Raw genomic sequence first — 20,897 nt, 5'->3', positions numbered from 1 at the left:
AAATTGAACAATTCAATAAATAATGATAGAACAATTAATAATTGAGCTGGAGAAAATATATAGTTGAAGCTACCTCATAGTATATATAAATAGGTTTCAAATTAAGTAAAAAAATCTAATGTACAAAATCAAAACTTGAATTTTTGACTTTGGAACAATGTAAAATACTGTATGATTACAAAGCCAAATTAAAATTAAAAAAAAACAAAAAACAAATCCTAGTGGCCAACCCAGTGGCATAGCACTTAGGTTCCCACACTCTTCATTGGCAGCCTGGGGTTCGCCAGTTCAGATCCCGGGCACAGCACTTAGGTTCACACACTCTTCATTGGCAGCCTGGGGTTCGCCAGTTCAGATTCCGGGCACAGCCACACCGAATATCAAGCCACGCTGTGGTGGCGTCCCACATAGAAAGTAGAGGAAGATGGGCACAGATGTTAGCTCGGGGCCACTCTTCCTCAGCAAAAAGAGGAGGCTTGGTGGTAGATGTCAGCTCAGGGCTAACCTCCCTCAAAAAAAAAAAAAAACCCACAAATCCTAAATAAAAAGTAAAATAAACAAATGAATCTATGTATCAAGGGGGCAGCATAATCACCCAGAAGAGAACTTTGTAAAGTGGCCACAGAACACTAGGTATGACTGTACATCTCTGATGGCACAAAACCTAAAAATAAAGGATCTGTAGCAAATATTGCAACTGTTTTTAGTTAGCATATTCTGGGTGGTGTAATTGGTATTGTTGTGTGAATTATGAGATAAAGCAAATGAGTCATTATGTTGGTGATTTTCAACACAGGACAAAGGACATGCGAAGGTAGGATCGGTGAGGTGGGTTCAAAGCTCAGTGGTTCTGAGCGTGGAATGGAACCATCTTATGAACGCAAGTTGTGTTTTATCTTTAAAATTTTGTATTTCCTGTCTCTAGCTGCTGAAAAAATGTAGAAATAATAACTCACCCAATAGCAATGGCCCACCTGGCATTGCTCTGAGACTGAAGTCCCTAAATACCACTTGGCCCTCTGCAGAGTCAGAATTCCTTGGAGAAATGGCTGATTACTGGTCTAGGATAGGAAATATCCAAGATAAGCCCGGAACATTTTGTCACACTAAATAAATAGAGGTCTAAATAAATAGAGGGATATAGAGGGATACGGTGTTCACGGGCTTGAAGTCTCACATGGACTTGAAGTTACTTCTCCTCAACTTGAACTCTAGATTCAATGCCATTCCAATTAACATTCCAGTAGGCTTTTTGGAAATTAACAAGCTAATTCAAAATTTATATGGAAATGCAAAGGCCTAAAAGAGCCAAGACATATTTGTAGGAGAACAGACTGGGAACAAATAGAGTAAGTTTACTGGCTCTCAAGCCTTGTTATAAAAGTATAGAAATTAAGGGAAACAAAAGAAAAAATAAACAAGTGGGAATTCATCAGACTAAAGAGCTTCTGCAAGGCAAAAGAAACTACAATCAAAACAAAGAGACAACCCACCAATTGGGAGAAAATATTTGCAAATCATATATCTGACAAGGGCTTAATCTCCATAATATATAAGGAACTTACACAACTGAACAATAAGAAAGCAAACAACTTGATCAAAAAGCGAGCAGAGGAGATGAACAGACATTTTTCCAAAGAAGATATACAGATGGCCAATAAACACATGAAAAGATGTTCAACATCACTAATCATGAGGGAAATGCAAATCAAAACTACACTAAGATATCACTTTACACCTGTTAAAATGGCTATCATCACTAAGACTAAAAATAACGAATGTTGGAGAGGGTGTGGAGAGAAGGGAACCCTCACACACTGCTGGTAGGAATGCAAACTGGTACAGCCACTATGGAAAACAGTATGGAGATTCCTCAAAAAACTAAAAATAGAAATGCCCTATGACCCAGCCATCCCAATACTGGGTATCTACCCAAACAATCTGAAATCAACAATCCAAAGTAACATACGTACCCCTATGTTTGTCGCAGCACTATTCACAATAGCCAAGACACGGAAGCAACCCAAGTGCCCATCGATCGATGACTGGATAAAGAAGATGTGGTATATATATACAATGGAATACTACTCAGCCAGAAAAAAAGACAAATTCATCCCATTTACAATAACGTGGAAGGACCTAGAGGGAATTATGCTAAGCAAAATAAGCCAGTCTGAGAAAGACAAACACAAGATGATTTCACTCATATGTGGAATATAAACAAGTACATGGACAAAGAAAACAGTTCAGTGGTTACCAGGGGAAGGGAGGTGGAGGGTGGGCACAGGGGGCGAAGGGGAGCACTTGTGCTGACAGTCAAGAAATAATATACAAGTGAAATCTCATATTGATGTAAACTATTATGAACTCAATAAAAAAAATTGGAAAAAAAAATAAAGAAGAAAGGCAACTGTTATGGCAGAGAAGAAATCTAAGACAGTGTTCTTCTTAGCCAAAAAACAGCTTTAGATAAAGAGTAAAATGTTGAATGCTGCAATGCTTGGATCTATGAACCAATGGACCACATGCACTATTATAGAGACAAGAGATTCATGAAAATGTTTTGGGAAGTACTCCAGTCTAAATTTATTTGAAATACTTATTATACATGCATTTAATTTTATATTTATTTAATCATTAAGGTCTAAACTGGGTACTTCATTTCCATTATGTTTTGCAACATATTATGGAAGACATTAGATGGTGGAGTATTTTTTGTAGATTTGGAGAATCTCAAAGATCTTTGGATCTTTCCACAATGTCAATGTTCTGTCTCAACTGTTGAATCATCCTCAATACCACAGAAAAGAAAACAAAGGTAGAAAGACAAGTAACTTAGATCATAAAGCAATTGTGTTTATAATCTCCTACATTAACAAATAGGCATCATTTTCTTAATTATACAAATATTTGGACTTTTTTTCACCTATACTTGGGAGATATGCTAAAATAAATATCAATTATAGTATTGAGTTATAATGATTTATAGCTGCTTTCATAGAAAACATCAATACAATGCATTAAGACACTGTTTCTACCCAAATATAAATAAATATGGATGACAGTCTTCATGTGAAAAAAAAAAAAAGTACAGAACTTAAGACAACATGGTACTGGTACAAGGACACACAAATTGTTCAACAGAATAGAGAAGAGACTTCAGAAACAGACCCATCCATTTACGGACACTTAGTTTACGGAAAAGTGGCAGAGCAATGGAGAAAGTATGATCTTGTCAATCACTGCTGCTGGATCAACCGGTATCCAAAGGAAACCTGACCCCTAACTCAAACCACACACAAATCACCTCCGGGCAGCTTGTGGATCTGAACGCCAAAGGGAAAACAACACAGCTTTTAAAAGATAACTCAGAGGAATATCTTCATGACCTTGGGGAATGAAAAGTTTCTAGGACACAAAAGCACTAACCATAAGGAAAAGATTGGCAAATCAGACTATATTAAAATTAAGATCTGGGGGCCGGGCCCGTGGCCAAGTGGTTAAGTTTGCACGCTCTGCTTCTGCGGCCCAGGGTTTCGCTGGTTCAGATCCTGGGTGTGGACATGGCACTGCTCATCAGGCCATGCTGAGACGGCATCCCACATGCCACAACTAGAAGGACCCACAACTAAAAATATACAACTATGTACCAGGGGGCTTTGGGGAGAAAAAGGAAAAATAAAATCTTTAAAAAATAATAATAAAATTAAAATTAAAATCTTTGGTTCATCAGATTATACCATTGAGAGAATGAAAAGATATATACCCAACAGAAATGTTTATCCATCTGTGTCAAAATACATAAACTATTGTTCATAGCTGTATTATTCCAAGAGTCAGAAAGTGGAAATGACCCAAATGTCTGTCAATAGTAGAATAAATATATTACAGTATTTCATTTAATACAATAACATACAGAAAACAAACTATAGGTACACACAATACAGATGACTCTAAAAAATATAATTTGAGTAAAAGAAGCCAAACACAACAGAATAAATTCTATAGGATTCTGAAGAACTAATTTTGGGTGCTAGAAGTCAGGATAAGGGTCCTTTAGGAAGGAGGCTGGGCATAGAGACTAGGAGTGGACATAATGAGGGTTTCTAGAGGGGTGATGATGTTCTATTTCTTTACTTGGGTGGTGGTTACATAAGCGAGCTCAGTCTGTGATAATTATTTAAGTTACACACTTATGATTTGTGCTAGTCCTATAAGAATGTTCTACAAAACTTCAGTATGTGAAACAGTGAAGTATTTGTACATGAACAGACAGAAGATCAATGGAATAGAATCGAAAAGCCAGAAATAGATCCAAATACCAATGAAAATGTAGTAAATACATGGAAAAGTGGCAACTCAAATGACTGACTTAGAGACAGGTAGCTATCCAGAAAAAGACGAACCTGGATCCACATCTCATACCATTTGCAGGATACGTCCCAAATGAATCAATGATTTAAAACTAAAAAATGAAATGCCAAAAGCACTAGAGGAAAATATGAGACAATTAGTTTATAATCTTGGAGTAGAAAAAGACTTTGCAATCAAAACTCAAAATCAAGAAGTCACAAAATAAATTATTGATAAATTTACCTAAATAACTTTTAAAAGCTGTTTAATGCAGGCAGAAAACACTCTAAGCAAAGTCAAAAGACAAATGACAAACTGGGAAAAATATTTTCATATCACATCACAGTGAAACAGTAATCCCCTTAACACATAACTAACTCCCAAAAATCGTGAGTATAAATGCCAATAATCAAACAGAAAATAATTAGTAAAGGATGTGAACAGTTCAGAGAAAAATAAATACAAATTGCCCTTAAACACAGCAAAATACATTCAAACTCACATAAATTTTTTAAAAATGATAGAAATTAAAGTAAGACTTTAAGATTTTGCCATCAGTTTGGCAAAAATAAATCTAAGTTTGCCAGCAAAGTCTTGGCAAGGCTGTGGAGAAATAAGCACTCCATTGCTGGGAATGCAAAACAGCACAACTTCTGTAGAGAAAAAGTTGGCAAAACTTATTATTATGGGTTGAATTGTGTCCCTTCCCAAATTCATATATGGAAGTCCTAATCCGCAGTACCTCAGAATGTGACCTTATTTGGAGACAGGGTCTTTACAGAGGCAATCAACTTAAAATGAGGTCATTAGAGTAGGCCAATCCAATGTGACTGGTGTCCTTAGGAAAAGGAGAAATCTGGAGACATACAGGCACATACAGGTGGGGTGCTAGGTGAAGATGAAGGCAGACATTGGGGTGATGCTTCAAGATACCAAGGAACGCCAAAGATTGCCAGCCACTCCCCAGAAGCTAGGGGAGAGGCACGGAATAGACTCATCCTCAAAGCTTGGAGAAGGAATCACTCCTGCTGACATCTTGCCCCAGACTTCCACCTCCAGAACTGCGAGACAATCCATTTCTGTTGTTTAAGCCACTCAGCTTATGGTACTTTGTTACAGCAGCCCCAGTAAACTAAATATTTATCAAAATCATAAATGCATTACCCTCTGACCCAATAATCCAATTCTGGAATTTTATCCAACAGATAGATCTGCAATCATATATATACATAGATATGCATTAAAGCATAGTTTGTAATGGCAAAGGAATTGAAACAATCTAAGTGTGGTTTCCTCTGCAGGGGAAAGGCTACGTAAACCACGGTATATCCACAGAGGAGAACAGTATGAGCTGTAAAAACACAAGAACAAGCTTTGTAACTAGGGATACAGAAAGATGAAGGATCTCTCTGCGATACCGTTAACTGAGAGAAGCAGCAGGGTGCAGAACAGAGTGCAGGGGCGCTGGTACCTGTACACGGAGGAGGGTGAACAGGGGACCACACCCCTAACACCTCCTGCACGCACATACACATCTGCTTCTCTTTGCATAAAGTAACAGATGGCAGCGGTTCCCAAACTTGTCTGCATCTTGGGATCATCTGGGGAGCTTCAAGAACTCATTCACCTGAGACTGTAATTTTCTGAGGCTGGGGTGTCACCTGGCTTTGGATGGATTAAAGGATCCCCAGGGGACTCCAGTGGCAGACCAGTTGGGAACCACTGCTGTGAGAACACAGAAGATCCTAAAGCAGTAGCCACTTGTGCAGGGGGTGGGACAGGGAGGGTGGGGACAGGGAGTGGGAGCCAGACCTTCCCTTCATACTTTTACTACAGTTTCTATTTTTGAACCATGTGAAGGTATTAATTGTTCAGAAAATATCATCAGGTAAATTAATGTTAAAAACCAGATTGTTGCTTCCACAATGTTTATTTTTATGACACGGCCTTCATCCAGATTCAGAACTGCCGTTACCATCAACGTCAAAACAAGTTTGTAATTCTATCTTGACAAAATTCAGACTTTCAGGTTTTCTCTATTTTGGCCACAAGCTCTCATCCTCAGTAAGGGCAGTTCCTGAGACGAGTTCGATGCATTACCTGTCTTTGTATACCCAGCAAGAAAGTTTATCACGTGGTGTGGGTGGTTGTCCTTCAAAGCTGGTGATTTTTTTCCAAACATAGGTTCCATCTCTTGTTCGCAAATTAACAAAATAAAGCTTTTAAAAGAGGAGAACACCATTAGCAGACAGGGCATTTGAAAAGTAAGTCCATATCTGAGGGATATATGATCCAAAAATATTACTTTTTTCTTTTTAAAAATTTTAATTGTAGAGTTAATGAAAATGAGACTATGTTTTAGAAGCAAAAATGATATATAAAACATACTGAAATAGATCATTTCCCATCATTCTCTTGCCCTGTGGATATTAACTAAATACACAGTTAACTAAGGATGCAGTTAATTCTGAAGCAGAAGGATGTGGGGGAAGAGAAGAGCAGGACTGCTCCGTTTTCACTCTCTTTAAGACCATATGATCATAAACATAAGACTCGTGACATATATCTTCTTTTTAAACTATTTATAAACTCACGAGATGAAGTGATACATTGAATATTACATTTTGCTGCACTCCTAAATTGAAAGAAAATATTACTCGATTGCTGTATCCTTTGTCATCATATCCTCCAAAAATGTACAGCTTTCCATGAACGCAAGCTCCACAACTTCCTGACATGGAGGTGGGGAGCTCTCCTTCCATGAGGTGCATTGTCCTGCAGCAAGAATAACATGGAATCCCATCACTTTCCAGAAAGGCAAATTAAAATTCCCTTTGAACTCCATGGCTACTTTCTCAATGAAAACTGTCACTGGCAGTTACAATTAAAATGTAAATGTAGCCAATACTGTAAAAACTCTAAGAAGATCCACGGTAGATTTTTCAACCTACTGGGAAAAAAATTATAAAATCTCCACGTGTCACCAGAATTGGGAATGAATTAATACAACAGAGCAAAGTCTTCAGAGACAGCCTTAGTCTTGAGAGGAATGGTAAAGGACAGAGTGGGGAGAGGAAGGGAGCAGGGGAAAGAAAGAGCCAGAGAGAAGAAAGCATTGAAGGAAAAGAAGAAAGACAGGAAATGCTGCAGTGTGTTCTCAGTGGGTCTGACGTTCCCTGTCATCTAAGAGAACATTTACAACAGACATTAAGATTGGACATTCTGCAATTTAAAATACTTACCACAACCCACTATCAATATCATAGGTCCAAATTTCATCATTAGGCAAATATACTTCATTGTCTTCAATAGACTAAAAACACAGAATACATAAAATTATGTTTATCCATACATAGTAACAATTAAATAGTTCCTCAGGATGGGAAAACTGAAACTAAAACACTGCAAACCACAAAATCATAAAGAAGCTCATACACGGTTTTTTCAATATAACGATAGGTCAAAAGAGAAGCTGAGTAAGACATTTTTTAAGAGACGATGGGCAGACGATAAAGGTTTAGAATTCAAAATAGCAAGTACATGAGTCTCAAGAAAAAGACTCAGGGCAATGAAACCTTAGAAGCAGATTCTGAGGAAGGGAAGAGAGCAAAATAATAACACTCCGAGCAGAATACTGAAGACTATAAAGCCAGGAAGAAAAGGAATATCAAAAAAGGACAGTATGTTTTGGGTGAAGGGAAGGAATTTAGGAAGGACATTTTTATAAGGTATAATGAGGAGACTGTGTCAGAGACTTTGATTCATGGAACATAGTTTTTGAGTGCCTACTATGCGCAGGGCATAGTGTTAGGCGTGCATTAAATACAGAAGCTAAGGATCAAGATAAATTTAACTAGTCAAAATGACAACTCTGAGTCTGAATAATCTCTAAAGTTGATATAAACAGAACAGTACATTCTGACATTTATGATGAAAAGAGAAATAAGAATAGAATAATAATCTTACTTATATTAAGTTAAAACACTTAGGAGTTAAAAACAATCCTCACATAAATCTATCATAAACTGTTAGAATCTATAAAATAATTAAAAAATAGCTCGTTTTTAAAAGATAGCAGTTTAAGAATTTCTAAGACTGTATGATGTACAAAGTATTCACGGCTAAGTAGATTTACCTAATTTTCTCATTGCTATGTTAAATTTAAACAGCACCTTGACTAATAGGTACTCTCTCTCACACACACACACACACACATAAAGCAGAAATCCATTTTATTAATTTGAGGAAACTTCCACTTGTGTTTGACTGAGATGGCTAAATTAAGAATACCTGTAAGAAGAGGAGTTAATTGTACAATTATACAGTTTAACGGCACCAGGCTCCAGTAGCCTCGTGTGTACATGTTTACAACAGAAATATTATGGATGATATAATGATATAATAAATAAAATGGATCTGTCACAATTCTGCCTAAGTCCCCGCCATGCTGCCCTGCTGCTTTCAGAATAGTCTAAAATTCCTATAGAGCGTGCTATAGGCACCCGCTATCCCTCTGCAGTTCATCTTGCCTCTCGCTCATGCTCTAGTCTTCTCTCAGTTCCTAAACCTTGGCAAGGTCCTTGCTGCAACAGGGCCTTCACTGATGCTCTTCTCTCCTGGAAGGCTCTCCTGGAATGTGCCTGGCCAAATACTCCTTCTTTGTGAACTGGTTTAAATGTTGCTTCTCTACCCTCCCAGAATGAGGGTAAAGGATAACAGTCCCTATTAAATGCTCTCATACAGTCCCATGCCTCTCTTCAAAGTCCTCTATCTGTACCCCACCCACCCACCACCACCACTAACCTATAAGCTTCATGAGAGCATGTTTATCCTGTTATAATTCTGTTCCCAGAGCCGAGCACAGTGCACAGCGCATAAAAGGCAAATGGAATATTTGTTGATTGAGTGAGCGAGTGGGTGGGTAAGTGAATACCTGCTAAACCGACTGTGTGCTCGCCTCAGCCTGAGTTAAACACAAGCCCCTTTCACTAATCTTTAAAAGGGGCGGTGCAAAACCACAAATGTAGCACAGAAGTGAAAAACTTGGACCTCGTTCCTTCCCACTTTCTCAAGAGATTCCCCTCCTAAATTATCCCTCCTTTTCTACATCATCAACTTTTCCTTCTTTACTAGATCATTCCTATCAATATCCAAATATGCCTGAACATCACTCATCTTTTTTTAAAAAAAACAACTCTCGGGGTTGGCCCAGTGGCGCAGCGATTAAGTTCGCACGTTCAGCTTCTCAGTGGCCCGGGGTCCACTGGTTTGGATCCCAGGTGCGGACATGGCACTGCTTGGTAAAAGCCATGCTGTGGTAAGCATCCCTCATATAAAGTAGAGGAAGATGGGCACAGATGTTAGCTCAGAGCCAGTCTTCCTCAGCAAAAAGAGGAGGATTGGCAGTAGTTAGCTCAGGGCTAATCTTCCTCAAAAAACAAAACAAAACAAAACAAACTCTCCCCTGACTCCTTCTCCTATCTCTCTGCTGGCTTCACAACAAAACTCCCACACCGAGCTAACTACAGCAGGGCCCCCATGGCTTCACCTCTCATTCCCTCATCAATCCAGATTAATCTGGCTTCTGAGCTCATCATCCCACTAAAACTGCTCGTTTCAAGGTCACCCTAAAAACGGAATCAGTTAACTGATTTCTCCAGAAATATGGCCCAGAGAGATAGAATACACAAAAAAGAAGTTAAGAGACATGGAGAAACAGATGTAAGAACTAAGTCAAATCAGAATTACAGTAGGACATCATATTATTACAAAATAGAGAAAATAAGGAAGAGGCAATATTTGAAAAGACAAAGGTGAAGAGTTGTACAAAACTGTTGAAAGTTATCAATCCTTGAGATCTCAGAAGACCTAAATAGCTCCAAGCAGGATAAAGACATAGAAATCCATACCTGGAGACATCATAGCAAAATGACAGAACATCAAAGAAAAAGATATATTCTTAAAATCTGCCAGAGAAAAGACAAATCATCTTCAAATGAATGGCAACTAATGACTGAATTCTCATTAGCAACAATACAAGATTAAGTAATATTAACCAATGTGTTTAATAAAGTAACTGTCAACCTAGAATTGTATACATAGTGAAAATATATTTTAAGAATCCAGGTGAAATAAAGAAATTTTCAGACAAACAAAAACTAAGACAGTTGGCCAAGAATAGACCCTCCTTTAAAGAAATTCCAATAACTGTGCTACTTTAGGCAAAAGAAAAATGATCTGAAATGCAACAAGGAATATGATAAAATATTGGTAAATGTGTGGGTAAATTTAAACATAAAAAAACAGCTAAACTTTTCTTGATGCCTAATTTGAGGGGGAAACAGGAAAGAACCAGGGAAATGGGTGATCAGACTTAACTTTCTCAAGTTCTTGAACTTGAAGGGAAGAAGGAAGATTATCAACCTTGAACTTTGTGAAGTACTTGCATTTAAATAAAGAGAGTACCTAAAAGATGGCTAGAAATAAATCATATACTTCTATACAAGCAAAGAGAAAAAAATGGAAAGAGAACAATCCTCATAATAAGAAAGTTAAAGAAGGAGGAGGAGGGGGAGGAGAAAGAGAGTGGGGCACATATAAAGCACATCTGATGAAAAAATTATGTCAGAAATACATTAAGTGAAAATAGACTGAACTCTCCAGATAAAATACATATGTGCTAGACTGCATAAAAATAAGATGCAGCTATTTTGATGTTATAAGACATACATCTAAAACATAAAGATATACAGGGGCCATCCCCATGGCTGAGTGGTTAAGTTCGTATGCCCCACTTAGGTGGCCCAGGGTTTCTCTGGTTCAGATCCCAGGTGCGGACATAGCATCGCTCATCAGGCCATGCTGAGGCGGCATCCCACATAGCAGAGCCAGAAGGACCTACAACTAAAATATACAACTATGTACTGGGGGGGCTCTGGGGAGAAGAAGAAGAAAAAAAAGAAAGAAAGAAGACTGGCAACAGATGTTAGCTCAGGTGCCAATCTTAAAAAAAATAAAAAATAAAATAAAATATAAAGATATACAAAGTTTCCATCAGAAGGGAGAAAAAGATACACCGTGCTGGTATAGCTGCATTAATATTTGCAAAATAAATTTTAAGGCAAATAACATTACTACTGTTGATAAAGAGGATCATTACTAATTAACAAAATGTTAGATCAACCAAAAGATATAACAATTCTAAATTCATATACACCCAAAAGTTAGCCTAAACAAGCATATAAAGTAAAAACTGACAGGACCACAGGGAAAAACTAACAAATCTACAGTCAGAGTAGGGGTTTTTAATACCTGTTACAGTAACTGATAGAACAGGACATAAAATAATCATTAAGGATATAGGAGATTCAAAAGTACAACTAGCAAGGTTGACAAAATGGACATACATAAAACACTTCACCCAATAATTAGAACATGTATTCTTTATAAGAACAAATGGTATATTTCTGAACATTGATCACACACTAGTCTTTAAAGCACACTTCGACATATTCCAAAGGACTGATATCAGATGGATATAGACCACATTCTCTAAGCACAACACAAGTTAGAAATTAATAACAGAAAGTTCACTATAAAAATGCCATATGTTTAGAAATTTAAAATATCTTCCTAAACAACTTATGGGTCAAATAAGAAATAACAATGGAAAGTAGAAAATATTAGAACTGTAAAATGACAAAATACTGCTTATCAAAACTTTAGGAATACAGCCAAAAAGATACTTTAGAAGAGAATTTATAGCCTTACATATCTACATTGAGGAATTAAAAAGTCTCAGAAAGAATGAGTTGAACATCCAACTTTAGAAGTTCAAGAAATAACAGCATAATAAACCCATAGAAAGTAGGATAGAATAAAAAGCAGATATTGATGAAATTTAAAAAAACAAACAAACAGAGGATTAAGCAAAGCAAAAGCTGGTGTTTCAGAAGGCTGATAGACCTCCAGGAAGATTATTCAATCTGGTGGGGGAAGGAAGGACCATTAAGCAATTGTAGGAATGAAAAAGGGGACGTAGCTGTGGGTACTGCAGAGATTAAACCAAGAGTGTTATGAACAACTTAAGTGCATGCCAACAAATTTTAAAACCTAAATGAAATGGATAGACTCTGGGGGGTGGAGGTGGGGGTGAGGGAACTTTATCAAGCCTGATTCAAGAAAAAACAGAAAATGTGAACAATCCTATAGCTTTAAATGGACTGAATCAGAGATTTAAAACCTCTCCACAAAGTAGGTACCAGGCCTAAGTGACTTTACAGATTAGAAGTTACCAGGGACTGGAGGAAGAGGGCGGGGGAGTGATCGCATAATGGATACAGAGTTTCTATTTGAAGTAATGAAGAGTTTTGGAACTAGATGGTGGTAACATCATAAAACATTGTGAACTGAATTAATGTCAATGAATTGTATGCTAAACTACAGTTTAAATAGCAAATTTTATGTTTTATATATTTTACCAAAATAAAAAACAGTGAAGAAAATTTGCACAAAAGAACAAAGGGCCCTAAATCACCAAAATATCCCTGAAGAACAAGAACACGACAGAGTGGAGCTGGGACTTTTATAACTCAACATTTAGACTCTAATAAAGGTATTCTAAAGCAGATAATGTGGTTCTGGCACAAGAACAAACAAACAGACCAAGTGAACAGAATAAAGAACCTAGAAACAGATCACACAAGCATGAAAACTTGATGTACGACAGACCAAGTCTGCATACTAGCTGGGAAAGGGGACGCTACTCAACACAGGACACGTGGACAAGTGGTCATCCACGTGGAAAACATAATGAAATCAGATCCCTACCTTAAACCAACCAAATAAAACATTCAGATTAAAAAGAAATCAATACGGAAGGCAAAACTGTTTAGAAGACAATATAGGAGACTTTGTGATCTCCACATTGGGAAAGATTTCCTAAATAAGATGCAGAAAGCACAAAGCATTCAGGAAGATTGAAATTACATTAAAACTAAGAACTTCTGTTGAACAAAAGACAATCATCAAGAAAGAACAAAGATGAGCTACAGGGGCAGGCCGGGTGGTGCAGTGGTTAAGTGCACGTTCCGCTTCGGCGGCCCAGGTTAGCCAGTTCGGATCCCAGGTGTGGACGTGGCACTGCTTGGCAAGCCATGCTGTGGTAGGCATCCCACATACAAAGTAGAGGAAGATGGGCACAGATGTTAGCTCTGGGCCAGTCTTCCTCAGCAAAAAGAGGAGGATGGGCAGCAGATGTTAGCTCAGAGCTAATCTTCCTCAAAAAAAAAAAAAAAAAAAAAAAGATGAGCTACAAACTGAGAAGACATATTCAACTCATATAACTATATATTTAAAGAATTCCTACAAATCAGTAAGGAAAGACAAATAACCCAATAGACAAGGGAGCAAAAGACATGAACCAGCATTTTTACCGAAAACACAAATACTACTTCATAAGTTACAATAAGACACTCAACTTTATTAGTAATCAGGGAAATGCAAACAAAAACCACAGAGAAATATGTTACACTCACTGGGTTGGCAAAAAATATAAGGCCAGACAGCACCAAATGTTGTCAAGGATGTGGAGCAAGGAGGAGGCTAGTGGGAGGGTAAATTGATACAAATATTTAGGAAAGTGATGTTTCCAGGTAAGGCTGGAGATGCGTGTACTAGGTGACCAAGCATTCCATCCCTTGGTGTATGCCCCAGAGGATGTGCACGCCCTGTGCACGTACAATAGGAGACATGTTGTAAGAATGCTCAATGTAGCACTGCCTATAACAGCAAAACATCAGAAACATTCAAATCTTCATCAATAGTGGAACAGAGAAATAAACTGCAGTAAATTCACACAGTAGAATATTATACAGGACACACGTCAAATGAATGAATCCAGGAATGATTTCAAAATATTTAATAAGTGGGGAGCACAAGCACTGACCAACCAGAATGAACACCACATGAAAAGAGGCACAGCCACGCAAGCGCACACCAGCTGATACAAGTAAGGTCTGAGTCTAAAAGCATAATGTTGACTGAAAGTATTAGGTCACAAAAGAAAACATATGCTGTGACTCCAAAAGCAAATAACATTCTTTCGATATACATACACGAGTGGTAAACCTATAGAGAAAAGACTGATTAACCAGAAATAAGGAGAGTGGCCTCCTGTGGGGTGTGAGGACCAATGTGATCAGTGAAGATAAACAGGAAGCTTCTGAGGTACTCGTTCTAGTTAATTTCTTAACCTGGAAGGTAAGCAGATGTTTACCTCTAAATGATACTTATTTTATACGTTCTTTTGTAGATACATTTCAACTTTAAAAATTAAGAAAATAAAATTGTAAGAAATGAATATGAAGTGGCTCACAGAATCATCAAGGAGGCTGGAGAACCAGCCAGATCTGTGCATGGAGGAGCAAAGCCTGAAACCCAGCACAGAACAGGTCTGGCGAGCATCACACTCTAGCTGGTAGCACCACCTCTTCTGCCAGGGACCTTGATCTTCCTTCAAATTCTATCACTGGGTAAAAATCCTCTTCAGGTCCTGATTTTTACATCTTTACTCCTGAGTCCAGATGTAGCACAGATTTATCTAACTAACTGAGTTGAAGCCACCCACCCACAACCTAGCTGCAAGGGAGCCTGGAAAAGTGAGTCCCTGGCACCAGGTTCTTTTTATTGGGCATCCACTATGAGGAATACCCAGTTCTGGAGACTGAGGATACAATAGGGAACAAAATCCCTGGCTACATCCTATAGGGGTAGAGAGGAGCTAGTCAGACAACTAAAATAGATACTCCAACAAGGCTCACTCAGTGGAGGATACTACAAATAGAGGAAGAAGGTTCAAATTCTGGGCATCTAAAAAGGATAAATGTCTTCTACATGACATAGGTGGCCTGTGTGGCTATCTATGAATATATAAAGTGTAACTATTACCTTAAAGAGAATACACAGTTAAGGCTTTTTTTCTTTTTCGTGAGGAAGATTGTCACTGAGCTAAGATCTGTGCCCATCTTCCTCTATTTTGTATGTGGGATGCCACCACAGCATGACTCGATGAGCAGTGTGTAGGTCAGCACCCAGGAACCGAACCCATGAACTCCGGGCTGCCAAAGCAGGGCGTGCAAACATAACCACTATGCCACTGGGCTGGCCCCTTAAAGCTTTTGATACACAGTGCTAAATTTCTCCTCTAAAAGGTTACACAAATTTGTACTCCCACCAGTGTTCCAGTAATTCATTTCCCCATGCTCTTCTCAAAAATTCTTTTCAACCTTTGCAAATTGGAGAAGAAAAACCTCGTTATTTTCAGCTGGGTTTCTTTGATTCATATTATATTTGTATTTCTTCTTCTGTAAATTGCTTATGTATATCCAATGCTCAATTTCAATGGAGATATTAATCTTTATTTTTACAGGACCTTTGCTTATCATTTATGCATTATGCATTATCATATATGCATTATGCAAATATTTTCCCCAGTTTGTCATTTGCCTTCTTATTTTATGGTGTTTAAAAATCACAGTTTTTAATTCTTTAAGAGTTTGATCTGCCAATCTTTTCTTTTATAGTTTTTCCCAATTCAGTTTTTCTTTTTCCAACTCAAGATTTTACAAAAGTCACGCATTTTCTGCTGGTATTGTATAGCTTAATTTTTCTACATTTAACTCTTCAATCCTAAGGCTCCAATATTATGTTCCTCCAGGCATCCCAGGACTATTTACTGAATAAGCAGTTGTTTTTCCAGAATTGAAATGCTACCTTTTAAATACAAAATAGTCTTACATGCTTGGCCGTTTATGTAACTTCCATTCCATCATCTATCTCAACTTGCATCTGGAGCACTGATTTAATTATTATCGTATTGTGACGTTTTAATGTCTGGCACTGTAAGCCTCCCACCTCGATTCTTTTCAAACAATTTCTGAATTGATCTTTCTTCCCTTTAAGTCCATATCCATAACAGAAACATGTATTAAGCATATTTATGCAGATATGTTCCCTAAGGAAAAGTTCAGAGAAAGGTGTAATAAGATCAACTGTATTATCGACACAAAACTGTTCATATTATTAAGCCCTAAGAAGAAAGATATCATCCGCAAACATGCTAAGACACTGTGCTTTTCCTCCAAAATTTGGGAAAACTGTTTACAACTTTTAAATGTTCCTACTAGCACATTAAAGTTTGTATGGACTTCAGTTATGTGGAAAGGATATGGAAGAACCAGGAGCAAAAGAATATTCTGGCACCAATAAGAATTTACCACTAACTCAGCTCAGCCGCTCCCAGCTCTAGAGGCAGGGCTGTTTTCAGACACAGCGTTCTTTAGGATATGTTTGACAAGAGTAATAAGTAATTTAGACAGATATTGGTGGGCCATTCAAGTTTTAGGATATAAAATATGTCTGTCAATTTTGACACACATTGTGTTAATGAGGAGGAAAACTGTGACTGGAACAAATAATCAGAAATTAGCTGTTCATTCTTCTTAACTATTGACTACCGGATTACCTCCAGCTTCCAGGGCCTTTTAGCTATCCTCTGTTCAGAAGGGTCTGAATAAAACAACTGTCAGAAGGATTCTATATTTTCTCATGACATGCCATGCCTTCTTTTTTGCCTCCCACTCTCCTTTCCTTCCACTTATGCCTTAGACCTATTTAACCGCTGATAATCCCTGGAATTTAAAAAGCAGCAGACAATCTCAATCTGAGGTACTTTCCAGGGCAGTTCTTACAGCACGCTACTCATTGGATCAACAAGTAGGAGGAAAAGAAGTACTTCTTTTCACTGCCACCTGAAGAACTGGAATTTAATTGATTACACAATTTTCAAGATTAAAATGAGATATAAAAAATCCAGACATTTCACTTAGGGGCCCGAAAGAAATCTATACTGTCCCAAACATGAGATATTACAGATTAATATTTTTAAGTGAAATTTTTTTCACAACTTTTGCCATATTAAGAATCAATGTAACAGATGAAGTTTGACACCTCTACATTTTTAAGTAGCAGAGCTCAAAAACAATCAAAATATTCTTCTGCATAAAACCATCACTATATCTGGACTACTTTGTCATCAGGAACAAAGGGTGCAAATACTAGACATTAAGAAAGTACAGTCATCTAATTTATGTCACTTATCATGGGAAAAAAATAGCCTTCGGAAATCCAATATACCTGGGGTGGAATCTGGTGGCCTCAAGGTCAAACGGCCATTAAAGTTACTCACTCTCACTGACTCATCGTCCTTATTTTGAAAAGGACTCACCTTACAAGATATGATAGGATTATATAAGATTAAGGACAAGAGTTCCTAGCACATGCCGGGTATAGTAGGCACTCAAAGGTTAGTTCTCATTTTCCCGTCCTGATACTGCACCAAATCAAAAATAAACAAACAAAACAGCAAAAACCCACTCGCATCCGAGGATCATGTCACACAGACGGCATGTACTTTATTTCAGTGGGTGACTCAGCCACGTTACACCTGTCACAAAACAGGATGGAGAGTCAGGAGAAGCAGGGTCTACTCCCAGCAGAACTTGCAGATGGCCCGCGAGTGTCCTATCTGTAAACTAAAGGGGCTGGCATCTACGTCTGCACTGCCCTCCAGCTTCAGCATCCTTGAGTCTGCAATCCTATGACGCCAGAAACAAAGCGCACACGCGCGGTCAAACCTCCACGGCAGGTAGAACTTGCGGGCGTACAGCTCTTTGGTACGTTGTCGCTAAGGTGAGTCTCTCTGGAGACTCGGAGAGAGCTTGGTGACGACCCACTGGCAAGGGACCGCCACGAAACAAGGCTCAGCACGTTACGAACCGAGGCGCCGCGCCACCTCGTCCGCCGACAGGGACAGAGGCACCAACTGGGCGCGGCGCCCGGCGCGCCTCTCGCCCCTGAGCGCGGCCCCCAGAGTGCCGACCCCCCAGAGCGCTGCACATCCCCCCACCCCGAGCGCCGCCCCCCGAGCGCGGCCCCCATACCCCCGAGCGCGATCCCCCGAGCGCGCGCAGCCCCAGGGCGGCCGCGGGACGCACGGCGCGGCGGGGTCGGGGCCTGAGCGGAGCCGGGGGCGGGCGCGCGGCCGAGGGGCGTGGCCGGCGGGGCGGGGCGGCCCGCCTCTTCCCCTTACCACGTAGCCCCCCCACACGTAGAGACAGTTTCCGTCCACCACGGCGCAGTGGCCGCTGCGCTCCTCGGCCACGCAGAACGGTCGCGAGTCCGCCATCCGCGCCGCGCCGCCACCGCCGAGCGGCCTCTCACGCCGGCTCTTCCGCGCCGGACGGGGCGCCGCGAGGGTCGAGATTGGTGGGGACGCGGCCGTGCGTCTGCGCGCCCGCGCCCGGAAGCCAGCGGGGCGGCGCCGGGGGACGCGCGGGGGGCGCGCGGGGTGCGGGCGGGCGCGTCCCGGGGTTGCGCGGCCGGGTCGCGGGGGGCAGGGGCTTCCAGTCCCTGTGACCGGAGTCAACGTGTTAACACACCAACGCTTTCCGCTCAGCCTGCAGCAGAGACGGTTATCCACCAGAGTAGTGTATGCGTATTTAATTTAAGTTTGCATTTTTTAAAATCCGGACCTTTCTAAACCACATGCCAGCCAACTACGACCTGAGCCCAAATCCCGTCCGCCGCCTGTTAAAGGCCCACAAGCTAAGAACGTTCTACATTTGGAATGTTTGGGGAAAAATCAAAAGGATGATATTTCGTGAAAATGCTATGAATTCCGCTGTCAGCCCTGTCCATAAAGTCGTGTTGGCGCCCGGCCCCCTAACTTGCTCACGCGCTGTCCCCGGCTCCTGTCACTCCGCACCCCGGGGCTAACAAGGCGGACTGAGCAGTTGCGACGATGCCCGTGTAGCCCACACTGCTGGAAATACTTAGTCTGGCTCCCGACAGAAGAAGTTGGCTAGCTCTTGTTAGAAAGTGATGTTATTGAATGAAAACTAGGGCCAGGAGAGAAGGTAATAATTCTACCAGTGTCTGTAAGTGCCTTTGTCCAGAGTTACCCTTTGGAGAGACTCTGGCTGCGCACTGGTCGGAACAAGTTAATTCATTGATTTATTCAGTATACACCTACTAAGTGCCTGCTCGCTGTAGGTAGTTGGTGCTGAGGCTCTAATTAGACTGGAAACTCTTCAAAGGAATCAAGTAGTATTGACACTCCAGAGCTCAGTACCAAGTGGATGCTAAATTAATATCTGTTGACTAAATGAATGAATAAACAAAGTGAATTTTAAGATGAAGAGGACGTAGTAGCACCACAGGGGCTTCAAAGTCCAGGCGGAGGGAAAGATGTAAAGAAATACATGCAATTTGGGAGGAAAAGTGGTATAGTAGAAACGTAGACAAAATACAGCAGAAAAGTGGGAAGGAAGGATGTGATCTGTTGGGGAAGGGGTGCACAAAGGGACACTCTTGAGTTTTTCTTACCCGTTGTAGAAATAGTTCAATATGGCTGTGGATGCTTGTAGGACGTATCCAAGGATAAAGCTGGAACAGACAATCACACAGCCTTGCATGTCCTGCTAAGGAGTCTGAACTTTAACTGTAAGGCTAAAAGGGTCTTAAAGCAGGGAGTAGATAATGCAACTTGATTATTCAAACATTTACTTTGGATTGGCATGGTGGGGGAGTCAGGACTGAAGGCTGAAAGATGGATAGCACATAGCACGGCTCTGCTGTAAAGTAGGTCCTCAGAAAATGGTAGTAGCAGTAGTAGTAATCATTATTGTTATTAATGCTATGGGGCATCAGAATTTGTCACCCAAAAATGTGTCTCTGGTTTGATTTTTTAAATTCTTTTTTTATTGCAGTAACAGTGGTTTATAACATTATATAAATTTCAGGTGTACATCGTTATATATTTTGATTTCTGTGTAGATTACAACGTGTTCACCACCCAAAGACTAATTACAATCCACCACCACACACATGTGCCTAATCACCCCTTTTGCCCTCCTCCCTCCCCGCTTCCCCACTGGTAACCACCAATCCAGTCTCTGTTGCTATGTGTTTGTTTGTTGTCATTTTTATCTTCTACTTATGAGTGAGATCGTATGCTATTTGACTTTCTCCCTCTGACTTATTTCAGTTAGCATAATGCCCTCAGGGTCCATCCATGTTGTCACAAAGGGCCAGATTTCATTGTTTCTTATAGCTGAGTAGTATTCCGTTGTGTGTATAGACCACATCTTCTTCACCCATTGGTCCCTTGATGGGCACCTAGGTTGCTTCCAAGTCTTGGCTATTGTGAATAATGCTGCGATGAACACAGGGGTGCATGTATCTTTATGTATTTGTGTTTTCATGTTCTTGGGATAAATATCCACCAGTGGATGATTATTTTTAAGAACAAAAGACTCTGAAAGAAACTTTGGCCTTCCCCCTAACTACCTAAAAGAATTTAAGATAGAAGGCCTGTCCCCAGGACAAGCCATCACCATAGATAACTCTGGGTATAGGTAGACTGGGAGGGTCCTTGCTAAGCCCATTTTTATCCACGTTCTGTCTCTCAGGTCACATGTCTACAG

At 39.9% G+C, this 20,897-nt stretch overlaps 1 protein-coding gene across 3 annotated transcripts in view; it reads right to left on the bottom strand.

Moving 5' to 3' along the window:
* KLHDC1 (kelch domain containing 1) overlaps nucleotides 1-18,746 on the bottom strand; it is a 49,155-nt gene extending 30,409 nt beyond the window's left edge. For 2 of the 3 annotated variants that reach the window (XM_044765594.2, XM_044765595.2), the window contains exons 1-4: nucleotides 18,503-18,710; nucleotides 7,596-7,666; nucleotides 7,011-7,128; nucleotides 6,454-6,572 (exon numbers count right to left, since the gene is read on the bottom strand). In XM_044765594.2, coding sequence (XP_044621529.1) covers nucleotides 6,454-6,572; nucleotides 7,011-7,128; nucleotides 7,596-7,666; nucleotides 18,503-18,598 — 404 coding nt within the window. In that variant the 5' untranslated portion in view covers nucleotides 18,599-18,710. Of the gene's footprint in view, nucleotides 1-6,453; nucleotides 6,573-7,010; nucleotides 7,129-7,595; nucleotides 7,667-17,787; nucleotides 17,858-18,502 lie in introns of all 3 variants that reach the window. The other variant, XM_070504307.1, reaches the window with a different exon arrangement.
* Nucleotides 18,747-20,897: the final 2,151 nt, after the last annotated feature.

The sequence above is a fragment of the Equus asinus genome, chromosome 2 (assembly GCF_041296235.1).
Source record: "Equus asinus isolate D_3611 breed Donkey chromosome 2, EquAss-T2T_v2, whole genome shotgun sequence".
In the NCBI taxonomy this organism is placed as follows: Eukaryota; Metazoa; Chordata; class Mammalia; order Perissodactyla; family Equidae; genus Equus; species Equus asinus.
This window is presented reverse-complemented; position numbering and strand designations above follow the sequence as displayed.